Genomic DNA, 21,130 nt, shown 5'->3' with positions numbered 1-21,130 from the left:
GAACCAATTAAAAAATTATAAGTTAAACAGGTTAAAAATAATAACAGAAATATGTTTGTCATATCACATTGTTATCAGACTACTTGACTCGGGAAAAGGATTTAATAACAGCATTATACATCTGTATCCAACACACTGGCTAAGAGGCAGATTGTGGCTGATCTGTCAGGGGCACACCAGGCAGGAAAAAGATTAAGGGAAGAACCCACAGGAAAAAAACAAAACAACACAAAACTCAAAGCCAGCACACCAAAACACAGATGGGAATCAGTGCAGACAGGAAAGAAGTTCTTAAACACCTCTGTTCTAGCCATCAAAACTGGGGAGCTCAGGGAAGAACAGCACCACACTAAAGTAAGTACTTTCATTATTATTTCTTAGCAAAGTTCATTAAGGTCAGTAGTGATCAATCTCAAAGAAATTTGAAAGGTGTAAACTTAGCAGAAAAGAAAACCAGAAGGAGCACAGAGAATGGCTGTGGTGAAAAATCTTCTCCCCTTAATGCTACCTGGTGTAGTGCCACGGTTCAGTAAGCTCAAATTATGAAGATATTTTATCAAATATCAACCTGGTGACTGATATTAATGAATGGCTTCTGCACAAAATATTTGGGAGGTCAGGACAGTGTAAGCTGCAGGTATGAAAATGACTGATAATCAGTAGCACAGTTCTGACATACCCACCAAAACGCTTCAGAAATGCATGACCGAAACTCCAAGTACTGAAGAAAACTAAATATGAAATATCAATAAATCTTAAATCTTTAGGATTGCAATATCTCCAAAAAGCACATAGGTAATTCTAGAACCCTCAGTTCTGCAACTGTTCAGACTTACTACATCCCCTTCTTTCATTCAGGTCAATGTCCTTCCTTCGTCCTTCAACATTCAGCTACTATTTTCAGTTTGTCCACAAAATAAAGGCAACAGAAACATTCAATGCACAATCAATCACAATTAAATAACCTTCAACTAGTCATCCTGCCTAAAACAAAACTCCAAAATATATTTGCAAATTGTATCTGAGAAGGCAGCAGTCTGCAATCAGGACATGAGGCGAACTTTAATTAAACACTTCACTATAATTTATTTGCACAGCTCTGAAATTGAGGCTGAAGGCTGCATTCAGCAGAGCATAAAAGTAAACTCAAGCTGGTTGTAGATCAAAGCTGGACATCAACAAACGTGAAGAAAACTGCAAATATAAAACTGGTTGTTCTCTAAAATTAGAGAAAAGGAAGAAAGAAAAGGGAAGATAACAGAGCTGTGCCCAAGTATGCCAAATCTTTTGTTGGTGCAAACTCTGTTATGCTTTCTGACAGGAGCTGCTGCTCATATTCCAGTCAAAGCATCCCTTTGGTAATCAGGGAACCACAGCTGTCTCCCTGTGATTGCCACCACCCAAGCCTTCCTGAGTATCCTGTTGAGCACACAAAACAGTCATAACCACCTTTTATATACATACTGTATTTCTATAGAAATTTTAGTATCCAAGGTTATCTTTCAAACTTTGTCCTTCACTTGGTTCCAGGCAAAAAGAGGAACAGAGAGATCTTCTGTGTTTGTGTGTTCTGTGGCATATGTCTGTGACTGTCTCTAGTTCGACTGAAGTGCTGAAGGTTGAACTAGGAAAAGAATGTGCTGAAGATCTTATTTCTTGTACAGTAATGGCACTCGGTATGAGTAGGATCTGATAGTCTGTTCCTTCATGGTTAGAGCTCACTGCAGCCAAGTGCAAGTGCAGCAAGTCTTGTTTCCTGCTCTTATTAATTATCATTATAATTTTATTGCTAGACTCAGCATTATCAGAAGAAGAAAATATCTGAGAAAGCATGATCAAGGGTAAAATTCAACATTCAGTAAAATAAAGACAATTATGACACAAGATAGAAAGAAATCATGGAGGAATTTGAAGCAGATAACTGATTTTTAAGAGGAGAGCTCTCGAGGGACGGTCACATGAAAAAGAAATTTGTTATAGAGTTGTTTTTGCTCCATAATAAAAGTTTGTTTGTTTAGAAATCAGTTTCCATGAAAACAGCATACACCAGAGTTTACAATAATGTCTAAATAACACTATCTTTGCAATCCCCTGGTGAGCTTTCCACTCTCTATTTCCTTTAGGAAATATTTCATATGAGATCTCAAAATCCAAGTGTGCCGACTTCTGTTAGCAATTATTACTTACAGTGTTTTGTGTGTCCTATGACACTTGCCTATTACCAAACTGTTGTTGATAACTTGGGGTAATTACACAGAAACACCTCTGTGATGTCCCACAAATGATCGAACTTAGTATTTGAAAGGAAATTCCCCAACCTTCTTGGCCAAATCTGGACATTACTTACACAGACTATATTTCCAGTATCACAGGATTCCCTCTCCTTGAGCTTTTTGTTATGCCTTATTAGAAAACTGAAATGAGAAAAATAATCTTATACTTTGAAAAATAATAACCTAATGTATTTCCAAGGAACTGTGTCAGGCATGCCAAAAAAAGATGATTTGAGCAATTTGAATTTGAACACATTGTCCAAGGCCAAAAAAAGCAAATAATTACATATCTGGGTTAACTGAATGTAATTTTGCTCTGTTATAATACCAAGAAATACTTCTGACCAACAATGCTTGGGCAGATTTGAATCAGACAATGTCAATATTGTTCCATATAGCAAGACATGTGAGGGTTCATAAGAGAACAATCCGGTCATTAAGTAAGTAGTGGGTTTTACCTACAAGCACAGCCCTCCAAACCCATATAGCAAGACATGTGAGGGTTCATAAGAGAACAATCCGGTCATTAAGTAAGTAGTGGGTTTAATCTACAAGCACAGCCCTCCAAAGAGATTTGTGACATTTCTTCTTCATGGTTGTTAGCACCTTACTCTATAGAGGTGTTCTTTTTTTTGCTTCAATATTCCTACACCTACAATAAAATTCTAGAGTAATTCACTATGACTCACAGTGTCAGCTTGCAGACAAAAAAGGGTTCTTTGTGTCTAGGTTTTATTACATAAAATTGCATGCTGCATTACATGGCAGCTAAAGCTGTAATTTATACTAAAACAGGAGAAAAAAAGATGTCCCTTAACCTCAGTTTGATGGAATTTGGCCTTGCAGACCAAGTTCAGTCACAGACACATTTTATGCTCAGTCTTCCCTGTTGTCCTACCTGTCCAGCTCACACAGCTCCATCCCTGGCAGGGCTCTCTAAAGCTTCTCCTACAGGTTGCTTTGCTGTTCCAGGATCATTTTTAGAAAGACATGGAGGTTAAACTTGTTTGCTTGCTTGATTTTTAGACTTTATTGCAGGGCAAACATGAGCTTTTTCCCTACCAACTCCCAGGGAGACTGAATCAAGATCGAAGCTTTTTTATAGCCTACAGAAAAGAACCTCCTCTTTGTTTTATGGTTACAGAGCCTCAAATAAATCTGAGTTGACATAGCTCAGTTCCCTGATCATCATGCTCATCCTGTAGACTCCTCCCTCTATATCTATTTTCAACTTCATTTTTCCTTTTTTTAATTCTGTCATACTTCCTTCTTCTGTCCCTAATCACATTCCCTAGGTTTTCCAAAAGGCAAAAGTAATACTTGAATTTAACTTCTTAAATCATGATCTCCAGCAGGATATCCTAGCAACAGATAGGGTTTGCTTTTTCCTGTATTTTCTAAATATATATAAACATAAATCTAGCTCTTCAAGTTTCTGAAATAAAGCATCATTATTCTCAGTCACATTAAAGTGATATTTATTTTAAAGTCTCTAAGAACATTGCCTTTTGTTCTAACACATTAAAGGGCACAAGATCATTGAACGCCTAGAATCATACCAGAAATTTTATTATTTCAAACTTTCATTAAGCAGTGCTGATTGTCATTTCACTAGCGACAAAATTTTAGGTTCTAATGGTTCTTTCTTATATGTGTTTAATACTACTTATATCCCCCTCTTTGTAAGAGTTTCCTGCAAAAGCTATTTAGTAGCATTAGATCCTAAAGCATAAAGTCACATTGATCACACTTTCCTGAGAAAAAAAGAGTAATCTGTATTTGCCAGCCTACTTGGTTTAGCTTATTCAGGGGTAATTATTCATGCAAATATACATTTACAAATTACACAGACTGAGGACAAACTAAACAAAACAGAATTACTCAGCTGTGATGTGGTATCTTAAAAAATAAATCATAAGCTACATATGTACACAGTAAACTATAATGGAGTGATTCAAACTTGGCTTTAAAATTTTCAATGAACGGGCTCTGTCAGAATCCAGTCCCATCATGTCTGAACTCAGCAAATTCTCAAGGCAAGGCTGCAGTGTGGTGCAGGCTTCATTGGCTTCTCTGAAACACAGAGAATGAAATTGAAACATCCAAAGGCTGCAGGCTGTCCTCCTTCAATGCCCTTTCTATCACATATTTAATAAAAACCAGACATTCCCTCTTATGGTAGCTAAAAACTTTTAGATAAGAAGCTTGGAACTTACAGAGGGTGTCTAGAAACACTTGATTTACAAATAGGCTCTGCAGGACAGTTATGGCAGAGATGGTTCTATCTCAGCTTGGCAGGAGAGGTACCAAACTAAGCTCAATGTGCTCCTCTCTACCTAGCTCAAAGGCTCAGCATTAACAACAGTCAAACATGAGCTTATACCTACACAGCCACAGAAATAAAGTAATCTCCTGTCTGAAATGACAGGCTGTAAGAACAATGTCCAGTGAATGCAAATACCAAAGACAGAATGTAGGTCAACTGGAGTAACACTTTACAAGAAAGTGCTTTAGAATCCAAGCAAAAATGAAAGATTTTATTTTATAACATGTAAAACAGTTGCTATTTTAATTCCTCAGAGACAGGTGTTTAAACTTTGTTCAGTTGTTTCATTTTTTGAGTTAGTTTGGCTGTATCGAAACAAAAATATCAAGAAAACAGCATTACCATTTTCAGGCTTCCAATTCAGAATTAATGATTAAGAACTGTACTAATTTTGGCTGGGGGTAGAGTTAATTTTCTTCACAGTGGCTAATATGGGGCAATGCTTTGGGTTTGTGCTGAACACAGGGCTGATAATCAGAGATGGTTTTGTTATTGCTGAGCAGAGCTCACACAGAGCCAAGGCCTTTTCTGCATTTCCTACTGCCATGCTGGCAAGGAGGCTGAGGGTTCATGGAAGGCTGGGAGGAGACACAGCCAGGACAGGTGACCCAAACTGACCAAAGGGATATTCCATATCATATGACTTTATGCCTTTATCTCAACCCACGAGTTTCCTAGCTTTTACCCTTCCAATTGTCTCCCCAGTGCCTTTGCTGGGGGAGTGAGCAATCTGCCTCATGGGGTTTGGCTGCTGGCTAAGGTTAAACCATGTCAAGGACTTATTTTAAAAGAGTGCAATTTTCATAGGATGAGAAGCCCATTTCCCAATCAACTCTCATAATAGTGCATGCACTGTGAACTGAAATGCATAGACTATCAATATTTCTATGTACACTTGCTATAGAGACACAAAAAACATATGCTCTTACTGGCAGTACATAGATGATGATAAAACAGACATCTACCTCAAAGAAGCAAATAATAATTCATATGTACAAGAGAAGGTCATCCACTGCATCAAGAGAACACTTGAACTTTCAGAAATGTTGGGGAGAACTCTATTTTCTAGATTATAATAAATGCTGTTTCACAAAGTACTTACAGCCCTTGCTTGGGCAAACATCATGCACTTGAACATAATGAGAGAGACATGCCCAACCATGTAATGCTGCAAACACAAATCTGAGTGTTAAAGCAGCATTTGAGCATACCTGCAGAAGCAAATACGCAGTCATGAAAAGGCAGATGACATCTTTCCCATCTCATGTGAATTTTGTTGTTTTGAGTCATTGCACAGATTTATAGGTGTCTAAATTATATCTGTAGCAAAAGGACTGGGGAAAAATATGTTCTAAAATTACAAATACATTCAGATGGCAGAAAAGGAGTCCAATGAAAACAAGGAATCTGCTTGAGTGATAGCAAATTCAAGTGGCCCAAATGACAAATAAATATATATACACGTATGTGTGTGTATATATAGGTATGTGTGTATATATATCTATATATATGTATGTATGTGTATATACATTACATATATATGGCTGTACCTGAGAACAGCTCAGCTCTAAGTGATTAAACAAGCATATATTTTGGGTTTTCAGCCAACTAACATTTTGGAATCAGACTTAGCTTACAAGAGACACATACTGTGTGATTCAGGTCTTATAGATAATGAAATCGTACCAGGAAGAAAACAAAGTTCATTGATGTTTCAGGCTTTCAAATTCTGCTTTTAAAAGTGCACTCATTTGGTCATTCAATGTGATCCTGCATTCTGCATTGCTTAGCCATCTAAAGGTTTTGTATGGCAACACCATTTGAACTTACCTTCAGAAACAGCTAACCTTAATTTTAAAAATGCTTTATTTTTATTAATAACTGCAAGGATTAAATGGCAGTTCAGGGTAGGTCCCTGACAGGTATTCTTGCTATAGCATAATTAAAAGCTCACTTTAGAAAGGATCCCAGTAAACCCATCACCTTGTACAGTGGCATCCTATTGAACTGCAACTAAAAAGAAAAGCTGGAAAAAAATGCACACATAGTCTAAACAAATGGAAAAGTCTGAGGATACTAGAGAATCTGGACAACTTGATGAGAAGAAGAAGCAACCTGACCTGACATCATATAATCTATTTTACTTCTTAATGTAAAAGCTTTGCCATCCTGCAGACCATCTGGAGTTCTAGAGCTGAATCTGGACAGAGCTTTCCTCATCTTCCACACAGTCTGGAATTAGGGTCAGCTCCCTTTACAGCAGTATAGAAGCACTCAGTAGTACTGTAGAAATAGTACCTGATGGTACAATTTTCAGTAAAAGCAGTTAGGGACATTGTTAGAGAAATATCAGTTACTACAGAAATTTGTGCTCAATTCCTTCTCTTCACCTGTTAGATCCCTCCTGCCCCAGATGTAGGACAATCAACAAAAGGAAACCAGAACTGCCCCAGATGTAGGACAATCAACAAAACGAAACTAGAATCAGGGAGCTCAGTATGCACTCTCTTATATTCTCATTCAGCCACGTATTTCCCTAATGGCCCATCTTCCTACATTAACAATTTCCTGAACTTTAACAAACACAAGAGACTAAATGCAATAGATGAGACAAAGAACACACAATGGTCATCGCTAACAGTGTATATTAGTTGCAATATCCTCTGAAGAGGTCCCCTCCATACTTCTTCATTGTCTTTACATTTTTGGCACCTACTTTACAAAGTCTAATATCCTCTGAAGAGGTCCCCTCCATATTTCTTCATTGTCTTTACATTTTGGCACCTACTTTACAAAGTCCATATATTGTGAACAAATGATCTTCATTGTTTTAAAGAAGGTTGAACAATCATGAAAACTGATTTCAGGCAGAGCAACACTACAGGCATTAAGAAAACAGCAATAAGATTGTCAGGGAAAGATCTCAACCAAAAGAGTCAGTTTTACCCACAGGATCCTGAGCCTAACACTGTCCATACTGGTATTATTTTTCATTCTAGATCTTTAGCTTGTGACACTACACGACTGTAACATTTTCCTTTTGCCTTAAGATGTAAGGGGTTTATTCATAAAAGGGCAACATGGAGAAAGACATGAGAAAAAAAATGTAATATTTTTGTTAGAAAACTGACACACAAATTCTTTTCCCAGCAATATAATTTCTAGCTTTTCACACTAATTCATTTTCTAAAACATTCCCCAAGTAAAGATCATGCCTGGCAAGCACTGACCTCCAGTAAGAGAAACATCCCTTCTAGATGACAGTGCAGCAAGAGCTTTCTTGCATATTTAAGCAGGTTTGCTCTCTTGTAGTTGAAGCCATTGCCAGACCTCTCCTATCCTTATTCACCTCTGTCTGCCCCTCAAAGACACCAGTGTGAAGCAGTGAATCTTGCAGGAGACAAGACTAACTCTATATGGTAACATAATTCAGTAGAAGGAAGATAAATTCCTTGAAGTATCTTCTTTCTCACGCACACCTACTCTTGGGCCAGTCACAACCTGGTGATTGATTAGTCACCTTCTCTTTGAACTGCAGAGCACAGGAACATAAGAAATAATTATGAGAATAGAACTGATATAGCTCACAATTAATCCACATTAAGGCCCTCTTAATGAATGAGATAAACACAGTAACTAATACCCATTACATGAGGTTAGACATAAGATTTATTTATATTTAGTGGAAGAGACAGCATACCAGGTAGAATAAAAACCTAGGAATGCCTAAATCTAAGAAAAGGGAAGGCAAATGTATTTTCAGCTTTATTCAGTTTGCACCAATGGATTTTTTTTATTTATAAAAGGATACTTCTCTCCTGGGATTGCAACTGGCAGGGAGAGTCAGAAGTGCTGTATTTCTAACCAGCTTAAAAGGGAAATTCTGAACAAAAGCTTTTTCTCAGGACATTTTAGTCCAGCCAGTGAACAGGGTTTGGCATTTTGACAGCTCACATACACAGCCAATGCCCTGCTGCCAACAGCACCTGGATACCAAAGTTGCACTTGCCGATGGTTAGTAACTGGGTCTTTATTTTTTAGCTTTTTATTCTTTTTTTTTTAACATTTTTAAGAATTCAGTTCTTATATATATTTTTCAACCAGCTGTATCACAGCACCACATTTTTTTCATCCTGCTCTGAAAGGTTTCAAAAGACATTTGCTTCAAAGAGTTTGCTGTGAGAGGTCTTCTGCACTTTTTGGTCTTCTTACTATGAAGGCTGTGTCCAGGCCTAGAGCTTTTCTCAGAGCAGCCTCTAGGGAGGTACATCCTTCACTCTTTTATGCCAAAATTGTTCAACAAAGAAGACTGACAAGCTGAAGTCCTCACCAAATTATTCTTACAATGGCATCTCTATCCTCAACAAGTTTAGATTATATTTAAAATCTGTCAGGCATGTTTTTTGGTGTGGCTTTTTTTTCAGTAAGAACTTATTTCCACTCTTTCAAGTGCTCATCTCAGTAGACTATATCTGGAATTCCTATCACCACATGCTAACACAGAGAAAGGAAATCTTCAGACTTGTTCTGGATTTTGAATGATACTTTCTCTTAAATATATTTAGGATAATTTAACAATGAAGGACTCCCACAGAAAAGCATCCAATTAGCTGATATTATTACATTAGAATAAATAAACTTTTAAGATTTGAACAAAATGTTGTCCAATATTGACTGTAGAAGTCATACTGGTAGGTAGAGAACTCCTAAGATAAAACACATTGCTAAGGCTTCAACTGATAAGATTTAACACACTGCATTGAAGATTAAAATAGTTGCTGCTGATTCTTCTCAGCTGCCAGCATTAATTCACAAGAGACACCACCATTATTTAGACTATTTCTATATTTTATTATAGAAATTGTAGCCCATATCCTCATGGATGCCTCATGCCCAAGACTGCCAGGGTCAGAACCCTCTGCCCATGCTTCCAGATACAGGATGTATAGGCACAGCCAGATGCAATCTGCATTCAACTATAGATGCCTTTGTATTGCTAATGTTCCTTAAAATGAATGTTTCCTTAAAAGTTTTAGGACTTGCTTCTCTGCCTCAAAAATAAGCTAAAAAAAAAAGAAAGACAAGCAGGAATAGTTGAATCAATATCGTATTTCACAGTCACTCATAACTATTACAGAACCGAGTAGCATCTTAAGCAGTATTTTTTTTTGTTAATGCATGAAACTATATTTTTTAAACAATAAAGTTACACAAGTAGTTTTAGGGACAAGGATTGAGTATTATATAAATACAAAAATATGTAGTCATTGTTTTCATATCAATTGTAGTTGTTTCCTATGATATTTTTCTCAACCTAGCAATTTTTTAAAAGCTGATATTTGCTTAATTGCCTCTCTGTTGATGGAAATTTTTGCTTTGTTTCAGTGTAAGCAAGATTCCTTCAAGGTAGTTTTGAACCTTCAGAAGACTGGAGAAAATTAAAAGAAAAAGTTCCCTAAAACCCAGTCCAAACAGCTCACAGCAGACACAGCTTTTTACTTGGAATTCCTCCTCTGAGAAGAATATTGCTTCTGCAAACTTTAACAGAAAAAAACCCACAGGTACGCTATTGGTAGGTTCATAGTTACTAAGACGATGTAGAAGAAATTACAGGGAGAGATAAGATGCCACTACCTAAGCAAAATGTGCTTGTGATTTGGCAGAAAGATTTGCGCTTTACTTTGGAGTACCTCTGTGTTCAGGTTTGCACCAAACACCATTAAGAACTGGGTAGGTATCAACTCAGATACCTAGTGATCTGCACAGGCAACCAAAACTTACTAGGTCTAAGTTAGACAATAAAAGAATTAAAGAGAAGATATTTCTCAGGGATCCATGCATTTGCAGAAGTTGCTTCCACTCATATTCTCTCACCGTGACTACTAGCAGGCAAAATTTAACTCTGCTGAAAAATGATGTAATTCCCACTTATTTCAATAGCAATTTTGCTTGCACTAAAACCTAAAAAAGCACCAAATGCACTTCCCAAGTCCTCGGGGTTTGCACCCTCTAGTTTTTACCATGCAATTCGAATATGAATAATGTTTATGGTTCAACATTGCTCCCTCTCAAATATCGTACAGAGGCCTTACTGAGAAATGCCTTCAGCTGATTCTGTGCACTGGCATGGAAGTGCTCAGTGATCTGTTATGTCTCTAGATATCAAGATGCCCCACCTTTTGCTTTTTTATCATTTAAAATCCCTCGTTTATTATTAATAACATTATTACTGAAATGTCATCACTAACATTTTATTAGTAAAGCATCAGTACAGTATTGACTAGCAATTAAAAACAGTAAAAGGCTTTGCAGCAGCAGCATTTGCATCTTTGAAACTTTGCCCTTCAGTGACACAAAAATCTTCCACCAATATTAATCGGGGCTTTTGTGCGTGATGAACTACTATTATTTTTAGGGAACTGTACAACTTTATTTATTAATGGTTATGTGATATATGCCAGAAAACTGACAGGATGTTCTGCAGGACATCTCTTCAATGATCATTTTTGGAGCCCTTGCCTGCAATTTTAAATTATATAACCTTCACATTGCATTTCACAGCTTTCTATATGTAATTATAATGGAGTGACAGCTATGCTGTAGTTAATGTTGAATGTTGTTTTCTGTTTAAAGGTCAAGTCTATTCTAAAATCCATATTCTTAGTGAGATTGTCTCGAAAATTTGCTGTGCCTATTTGGTATGCAGAGCAGTGGTCTAAATTGTGATTATTTGTGGAAGAGGTTTCTGAGAAACTCTTCTATAAATAAAAGATAAATAAAGCTCCTCTAAAACATCTAAATGTTACCAAAAAATCACATGATTCTTCTCATTTGTGTGTATGTGTTATTCAACCTATAGCCCTAACCATCTGCAAACTCATTTCAGTTGCTAGGGATTCATTTTAGCTAGTATATGTCTCTTCAGAGAAGAAATCTCAAAAAATGTTAATAAAGATAATAATGAACCAAATTTGGCGTGCCTAAAAGAATTAAACACACACATGTATCAAGATTCCCTCTAGCTTGATATTTTTCACCAATGTGCCATCAAAAATGACTGGAAGAATTAGGGAGAGATGCTGTGATTATTTAATCTAAATTATATGCACTCTCTGCCTTTGGAATTCAAGATGTGCAAGTGAGCATGCTGCAGAAGGCTCATTTGGAATTTTTGCCTGGGGTTAAAAATAACCTGGGAAGATTTTAAACTTTTCTAAAACCAACCCGCTGACACCAATCTTAATTCTGAAATATTGTTATGGAAATTACCACTGATTAGCTAGAGGGAAGATAAAAGATAATAAGGGTGAACTAATCACATTTCCAGTACAATGAAACCGAATCAAATGAAAGCAAGCTGTTGGGTCAAGGACTTCCCGATGCTTTCCCCCTCCAGAGGAACTCCAGACCTTTTGGTGCAGAGCTGGAAATCTAAAGAACTGCCAGTATTGCCAGGAAACAGGGCTGAAGTACTGTAAATCTGAGCAGAGAGGGGAGGGGACTGCAATAGACACAAGTGGGGAACTACAAGGAGTGAGAAAGGTTAGAGGAACAGGCAGTAGAGGAGAGGAAGATCCCATCTTCCTGCAGAGTGAAGGACCTGGGAAAGAAGAGGATGGATGAGAAGAGGAGACACCTCAACACAGCCATAGGAAAATAGGGTATCTGGTAAGTGAGTAAGCTCTCCTCGTGAAACAGGATCTGACAGCAACCCAAGTCCTGCTTCCCTTATTCCCATCTTGCCAATATTGAAGAATGGTGGGAAGATCACTGAGTGAGCTTAACAGATGGTCTTGCACTTCCCATATTGCTTCAGGTTGCATTAATCTCTGCGGTGGGTTCTCATTTGGCTGAGAAAATGTCACCAAAACAAATGAACCGGAGCAGGCTGATACACGATCAGCAGATGTAGAGAATCACTTCTGTATGTTGTAGATAGAGGCAAGCAGTCAGCATCCTCAGTTGTCTGTTCCCTGCAGCCCCTCCAAAACTAATCAAAGATCCCACTGGCTGAGATGGAAGTATAAATGCCTCAAATCAGCACAGACTATGAACAAAGAAATTGGTAGAAACAGAGAACATGGGTGGTGGCAGTAAAGAGAGGTGACAGAGCTTGGACAGAAGAGTCCAAGCTGTCAGGGAACAGGGACAAAGCAGGGGTCAGACTACAAAAGGGATATAGTCACATGTTGGAAGAGCTGCCTTGGAGATGGGCATGTGTCGTGGTTTAACCCCAGGCAGCAGCCAAGAACCACACAGCCTCTCACTCACTCCCCCACCAACAGGATGGGGGAGCGAATTAGAAGGATAAAAGCTACAAAAACTCATGGGTTGAGATAAAGACAGTTTAATAGAGAAAGCAAAAGCTGCACACACAAGCATAGCAAAACAAGGAATTAATTCACTGCTTCCCGAAGACAGGAGGTGTTTAGCCATCTCCAGGAGAGCAGGGCCCATCACGCGTAACGGTTCCTTGGGAAGACAGACGCCATCACTCCAGATGTTCCCCCTTCCTCCTTCTTCCTCCCACCTTATATACTGAGCATGATGCCATATGGTATGGAATATCCCTTTGGTCAGTTTGGGTCACCTGTCCCAGCTGTGTCTCCTCCCAATCTCCCATGCATCCCCAACTTCCTTGCCAGCATGGCAGTACGGAAAGCAGCAAAGGCCTTGCCTCTGTGTAAGCTCTGCTCAGCAATAACAAAAACATCTCTGCATTATCAACTCTGTGTTCTGCACAAAACCCAAACATAGCCTCATACAAGCCTCTATGAAGAAAGTTAACTCTACTTCAGCTCAAACCAGCACAGCATGATTCATTTCTGTCCATGAAACCATTCATCAAACCCCTGCCTGCAAATGCATTCTCATTTCAAGAACATGCCAGTACTTATACTTTCCTTGCACCTTCTTCTGGTTCCTGAACCAATGTAATCCTTCCAGACTATGAGGGCCAGGAAAACAAAATGATGCTTTGTTGGGCTTGCTGACAGCATCCGCAAAAAAGGACAGGGAAGCAGCAAAGGAACCAACTGGGATTTGGTGCATTCAGCAATTCCATTATTCCAGAAGAGGCAGAGTGTACTACAGCATGAGATGATGTCATGTAACAGAGGACACTAAGCACCTCAGCTTAAAGTATTAAAATAGACTTAGGATTGCCAAAAGTTCCTTAACAGTTCCATAAAGTAAAGAGGGAATAAATTTGAGGTGAATGGAAGGTAAGGAAAACTTCAGGTCACACAAACATAATTTCAGAGAATGCAGGAATACAAAGCAAATACAATCGTCATTTTCCTTTAATTAGTCTGTCCTTGAACACTGTCCCAACACACCAACCATTACATCTGCTAGGATTTTCTCATTACAGCTGCTAAAACCAGGAGATGGAGCAGACAAACATTGCAACAGCAAAACTGAACAGGTATCATCCCAAAGCTGGCCACAGTCAGTGGGCCTGATTTAAACCAACTGCCCAGATGACCCAAGTACCACCCAGACTGCTGTGCTGCCACACAAAACATACTCCTGCTCTGCCTTCACTGCACTCAGGAGGTCATGTGTGTTAACAGATGGGCTACAACATGCACCCACACTGACACCACTCACCTATGTGGTACTGAATGGGGGCCACTCTATCTCTGGGGGCTCACAGACCCCTCTCATCAGCTCTCACCAATAACTCACCAGCTCATCCCTCCAATGCTCCACCAGCAATAGCACATGAAGCCAGAGCTCTTGTATCACCCCACACCAAGGAGGCAGGGAGCAGCACATTCAGATTCACCACACTACAGCCACTCAGAGACTGGCTAGATACCATTTGACAACACATTTTGCTTTACTGCATAAATTTGATGCAATGTAATTTCCATTTATATGTGTACTCTGTTGGCCAGAGCAGCTTTCCGGTTTTCATCAAGCAGACAAAGGGTTTAAACTCTATAAAAGGTGGCTGATATTTAAGTTTTAATAAAAATATATTTCACGTATGTCAGTCTTTCCTTAGGCTGACCTAGCCTACGATATATTATTTACATAACTGCTGCAATATCTATTTCAAAACTGACTAGACAGCCCTCTCCAGAACTGTAGGCTGCTCTGCCTGTCACCATGATGGGTAAACAGTGTCACCTTTTCACAGCCGGGTGAAATATAGAGGAGTAGTAAAGTGCACCATCCATCACAATGGCACTAAGTAGGTTTTTGAAGTAGATTTCAGATCACAAATACTCACATTTTCACTCACAAATGCTGTTTAGACTGTTACCAGAAAGCACAAATTGGATGGCTCATACAGAATGGCCATATGATGAATGGACATGACAGGTGGTCAAAGAAAATGAGTCTTGCTGTTCTACAAATAACCTTGTCAACATGAAAGTAGAGCTGTAGCTCTGCTGGTATCCAGACTGCAATAGCTTAATGGTTTTATTTGTTTGAACTTCTATCAAACCTAATAGACAAATGAGATACAATGAAGCAGCAGCATCAAAGCAGTATTAGCAATTCAACCTGATTAGGTGCCACATAATAAGAATATTCTGCTAAGGATGTGTCGCATTGGAAAGAAAATTATTCAGATTATGAGTATCTGTTATAAAAATACCTTTCCACAGGAAAACCCTCACGATTTTGCAATCACAACCCACTGCAGGATATTCAAAATATGCAACTTTTAATTCCACTGCAAGCAATCAAGTCACTTTCTGATGGCTGAACCCAGCAACAGCCACCGCCTGCTACTTGTCATTTAAAGTTTTTCTACTTCCATTAGTTTAAATAGTAGAGATTAGTGCGTAGGACTGAAAGTCAGGAAGGTTAGATCATTACCAATTTATCTGTAGCCTAAACAAAAGGGAAATTACCCTTTTAGGCAAAACTCTCTACGTAAGGACATTTCTGGTAGACTTTTTGAAGAATAAAAGAAAACATGAAGTTTTGCAAGGGTGCTAGTAATCCCAAAGAATTGACTGTAAAACTGTGCACAGAAAAACATTATTTGGCTCAAGTACAAGTTTGGAGTTGTGCCAAAGCCAAGGTCCAGCCCTTGTGATGAATACAGTGTGTGTGGTCCTCGTTTCTGATGAACTCATAGAGAAAACTGCCCTGAAACATAACAGAAAGTGGTACATGCGCTGCTGGTAATAACATCAGTGATTTTTCCCGGAACATTGGATTTTCTTTAATCTGATGAATTTGTTAGCAACGCATTGATTTTCATGAAATAAAACCTCAAAGGTCACAACTGTACTTTTATCTCATTACAGTTACTCTTATTAAGTTACAATGAGAAAATAATATTAAATATTGAGTTTTTAAGTGATATGAGAAGGCAAACCCATTCATTAGTACTTTTTATTCTCCCATGGAAAAGTTAAAGCATATATCATGCAGGTTAGGACATACTCTTGCCTACTTCATTTCACTTCTTAAGAACAAACTCTGAAGTGGAGTGGATAGAACCCCAGAACAGAGGTTCAAGAGACTCAGTATGGAAAGTAGGCATGGTCAGTACACTAAAACAGCAGATGGGGAGAAGTCTTTCAGCCAAAGAAGAACAAGAACTCCATTCCTTCTCATTTCTGGGGCTAAAAAGTTTCAATGCTTTTAGGAAGATGAAGGTTGCTGACTTCAGGTTGAAAAACTCAAAGATCTGACTTTCTACCAGCCTTCTTATTTCCCACAGTCCAAATTTCAGAATTAGATTACTAGCCCATCCAAAGGCATTTACAATCTGTTCCTTTATAGTCTATTAGCGTTCTGAGTTATGAAAACAAACATGTTTTAAATACAAAGGAAACCAAGATGGAAACCCCCCTGCATCACTGGAATAATATATGGTATTTTAGAAAGGAGAAAGACAACAATAATGCAGTTATCAGTGAAATTGTGATTTTTATATTTCAGAAATATTTATTGAGATTTATACTATCTCAGCTAGGAATGTAAACAGAAATGATAACCCCTTTGTGTGCCCCCAATATATCTGGAAAGAAACGAGAGGAAAGCAGACAGTGAAGACAGTAAACAGGATAAAACAAGATAATCCAAGATCTTATTTCACCTGGCAAGTAACAAATCCCAATAGGCAGAATATTTTCACTGACAAAACTTCCTAACAAAAGCTACAGTAAGATAAAACTACAAATCGGGGTTTTCAAGAGGAAACCGAGCATATGTGTCAACTGAGTTGTCATAAAGGAAAGTATGTGAGATCCACTACCATAGTTCAGGAGCTCCAGGTATTAGCCCAGCACTCCCACCAGCCTCAATGCAGAAAACCTCATCTTACCGTGCCTAAGGCATCCCTCAAACCAGGAGCACTTACAAAAAAGCAAGGATAAGGTGTGGCTCTAGACACAGCTTTCAGGTCTCTATATCCAAAAAAGGCCAATTCATAAACTCATATTATGTTTTTCAAAAATATCATATGAAGTCTTCCATTCTGACTAGTTTTTAAGTTTGAATTAAGATGGGCAGCATCATATTTTACTTAAATATGTATATTTTAAGGCTGAGCATTTCACCATGTTAATGATTACACTCGACAATCTTAGAGGTCTTATCCACCCTACATGACTCTGTGATTCTCTGTAATTTTCCAGTTAAGTTCAACAAAAGATGATGTTTTCTAACTCTATTTCACCACAAATGACAGAGAAAAAGGTCACATTACCTCAAGAGTTCCTTTGGCAGAGTAAGCTGCATATGAGTATAGGAGGTCGTGGCTATGAAATGTTTTGGGGTCTCTGCTGCACTGTTCTCCACTTGGATAGAAGCATTCACCACTGCTTTTCAGAGTTACTGTGTTTGAAGAAGAGCTTGGTAGGTCAAGCAAAACAGAGTAATTTACCAGCCGGACATCTTCAAGGCCTTGGGAATGCCACTGAACCAGAATTTTCATTGCAACGTCTACATCATCTTCTCCAGGGAACTGTAACAAATCTCTGGAAAAAACACACAAGTAAACACAAGTTTAGTTTATTTCCCACCAAGACACTTGTACTTTAGTATGCATTGGTGCGTAATTTTATTCATTATATATCATTGAATATGCAATAATGCACCTATCCCCCATTTTTTAAAAATAATTCCAGAGCAATTATGTAACAAAAGCAATCACTTTTTTGGAGAAAAAAACGAGAAAAAATTATGTATAGGGAACACGTCCAACTGAAATAAAGAATCCGTCAGAAACTTTCACAGCAACTGTTTCAAAATTCATATATCTGATGCTAATCAAGTTTCTGACAGAGCATCAATTTAACCAGTCCTTAAATATGAAGAATACAATCTGAAGTAACATTTCAGGGGCTTCAGAAAGGGATGATGCTGAAAATTAATTATATGTTCGACTTAAATTCATCAAGTAAAGCAAATTTACTAAGCAGAATGAAACTGTTTCTCCAAATATTGTACTCTCTGTCAGGATGCCTTCTTCAGATTTCCTACCTGCACTGAAGGATTACCTGAGCCACCAGCTGGGCAAGCACACAAGACAAACCTGGAAATTATTTTGGCAGTACCTACTGATGGGCAAACTGAGAAGTCAGATGGGTTGATCTGGGCTTGTATCACTGCGTTTGCACCACTGTTCAAAACTTGCTGCTGGATGGGACACAGGATTAAGGCACTGAAGGACCACCTTCATCCCCAGCAAATGCCAAAAAATTTGAGATTTTGAATCTACTTTAATGATAACTTTAGAAGACAGCCATGCTGAAGGGACAACTAAAGGCTTTCCCTGCTTATGTAGCCAAGCAGCCATGTAAGCAAAGCAGGACAGAAATAAAATGCATTCTTATTCAAATGAAAAAGGAAATGTAGCACAAAAAGCTCATGGAATATTTGCTGAATTTTGTGAGGATTTTTTGTGCATGTGTTTGTATGAAGCTCTCAGAACTGAGAAACAAGATTAAGGATCACAGAGGTATTGATTTCCAGCACAGAGATACTGACACTGCCTAAAACTCTTGTCCACAACCTTCTTTTCACAAAAAGGCCAATTAAATTTAGCTGCTTTAAGGTCCTTAACAGAACTTCAAAAAACACCCTGGGTGTCTTGCCCACATCAAAAAGCAATGGTTGAATGACATAGTCTTTTTAAGCAAGCAATAGGTATTTGATAATCCCACCAAGTACTTTCCATGCACCCCTGCAATATTCAGGACCCAGCTGTGATGCTACAAGTGGGATGCTGTGGTGGGATCCATGTATCACCACTACTTCTAGAAGAGTCTGCATTAACCCCAGGGATAACCTCACCAAGGAAAGCTTATGCTGGAAATCAAGCACAAAGCCTTCCTTCTCCAACAAAACTACGTTGTGGTTGAGCAGACCTTTAAAAACCAAACATTTACTGCCTAGAAAACATCAAATCCTTAGAAAGGTAAAAAGTTGTTATAACACCTATTACAGCCTAAAAATGGCTCAAAAATGGTACACTGCATTCAAATATGTTATGTTCATCATTGCATTACACAGGCAAAATAATTATTTTAGCATCCGAAGAACACTGGACTTATGTTGAAGACTTCAAGGATCCTGTCAGGAAGAATAACTGTCTTGCAGATTTAATTCTTTTAAATTACCAAAATAAGTCTTCAAGCAGTCTGCACCAAACAGATGAGTTAATCCAATCTGCAGTATATTACAAGTTTCCAATTTCATCTCCTCTGCCTGCTAATGTAATGACATAAACTTGGGCAGTGGAGAAATACAGAAAGTTGTTTGATTAACACAATCATTAACAGAATATCTGCATTTCCCTCAGGTAACAGAAACATTAATAGAATAAATAATTGAAGAAACTTAGGCCAATAAGGTTATGGCACATTGTAACAAGAAGTATTCAGCTGCAATAAAAAGAATCCAGCATAAAAGAGGAAGACACAATAAGCAAATTGCTCCCTCAGTAATAGAAGAAAAGTTACTTTTCATTTCATAATTAAATAAGCATGTCTTTGAAACTTTTGTGACAACATATCTGATTGAGTTACAGATATGAGCACACTCACTATTTACTCCATAATGTCTTTATAGCATGCTAAAATCAAATTGCAAATTATGAGCACACATTATATTACAATAAATCAGCACGTATTAGACTACTCTGATAAATCATATGAACAGCATCAGAAAGTTGTTTTTTTCCAGATTTGTTATAATCACTGACTTGCATTTGCCTTTCATGTTGACTGTGTGAACTTAAAGTCAGAGGTAATTGAACTAATTTTTTGACATACTGATTGTTTAACAAGCATAACACGTGAAAATAGTATTTCCTAAACCCAGCCAAATTCAGAGATGTGTAAAATTTGGCAGTTCACCCTGGAAAAGTCCCAACACAGCACATGCACTTCACAGTCCTTCTCTACAAATTCTCAACATACTTCCCAAAATTTCCAGGGCTCAGAGACTCAGAGTAGTAAGATTTAAGCAGTGGAGAGAAACAGGCCCTCGGGATGATGATATTTTTCAGTTCTACAAGCGGCTGCAATGCTCAGTAGGAATCAATAGCAATGCAATTGCCAATTTCCATTTACAATACTGCCTTTAATAACTTCAGCCAAATTTTTTTATTCCCTTGCTCACATTAAAAAGATATTTTATTCAGGTACTTTTCCAGGTTCAGTCAATGGGAATAACCACAGCGTTAATGGGCACATCTCAGCTGCTGTAAATCTACATAATTTAGTGAAGTAGAGCCACCACAGACTTAAAATTTGATCTTAAGTTAGAATCAACACTAATAAATATAACAATAACAGTCTGAACACTACTGTGCTTTTATAGGATGCTCTCAAAGAGATTTCCACAAATTACTAGCCTTTACTTTCTAATACAGATCAGATATTGAATTAAAGTACATCAGAACAGGACAAACTCATTTCATGAGCATTCTGCTCCACCTCAAATATACTCAGTTCCTGAACTGATAAAAACCAGATAAAATTGCACTTAAAACTCAGAAAGTACGTCCTACTTCACTTGAATAAGATAAAATTTTCCCACTTTGATACGATAAGATCAAAGAAATGTTTATGAAGACACATTCTTAGATTTCCTGTGTAAATGAGAAGTCCATCAAAGCGGAGCATACTACCACCACTGAAGATTCAAAGTCTACAGCTAGGAAAAGAATTTGAAATATGACTAAGATATACCTGTAATAAAGCCAGGTGTTCTTCAGCTTCAAAAGACCATTCATTAACAGATGAATATAAAAGACAAATGAATGCACTCACACACAATATACACAAATTTCATTTCTAATTTGGTAACAATGGGGAACAAGGACCTGGCACAGATTAATGGAAAGTCATCTGTGACAACAGCACTTTTTTTCACAGCTTGCTAAGGGAGAGAACGAGGTATTGCAAATAAGCCAGCTCCTCATTGCTGGTGATATACTGAGACACTGTGAAACACAACTCAACTGATACTGAAAAACTGCAATAGGTCACTCTAACAACCAAAAGATGGAATAATTTAACTGCATGACATAAGTAATTCTCAGATAATC

General features: G+C 37.9%; 1 protein-coding gene across 1 annotated transcript in view; it reads right to left on the bottom strand.

The window, feature by feature from the left end:
• The window catches only part of NAALADL2 (N-acetylated alpha-linked acidic dipeptidase-like 2), a gene marked incomplete at its 5' end in the record, with an annotated part of 192,889 nt that extends 175,337 nt beyond the window's left edge, over window positions 1–17,552 (bottom strand). The window contains one exon of the mRNA XM_009080703.1: window positions 17,282–17,552. Coding sequence (XP_009078951.1) covers window positions 17,282–17,552 — 271 coding nt within the window. The remainder of the gene's footprint in view (window positions 1–17,281) is intronic.
• Window positions 17,553–21,130: the final 3,578 nt, after the last annotated feature.

Source organism: Acanthisitta chloris, unplaced genomic scaffold, assembly GCF_000695815.1.
Source record: "Acanthisitta chloris isolate BGI_N310 unplaced genomic scaffold, ASM69581v1 scaffold7028, whole genome shotgun sequence".
NCBI lineage: Eukaryota > Metazoa > Chordata > Aves > Passeriformes > Acanthisittidae > Acanthisitta > Acanthisitta chloris.
The sequence above is the reverse complement of the archived record's forward strand: the minus strand, read 5'-3'. Positions and strand labels throughout refer to the sequence as shown.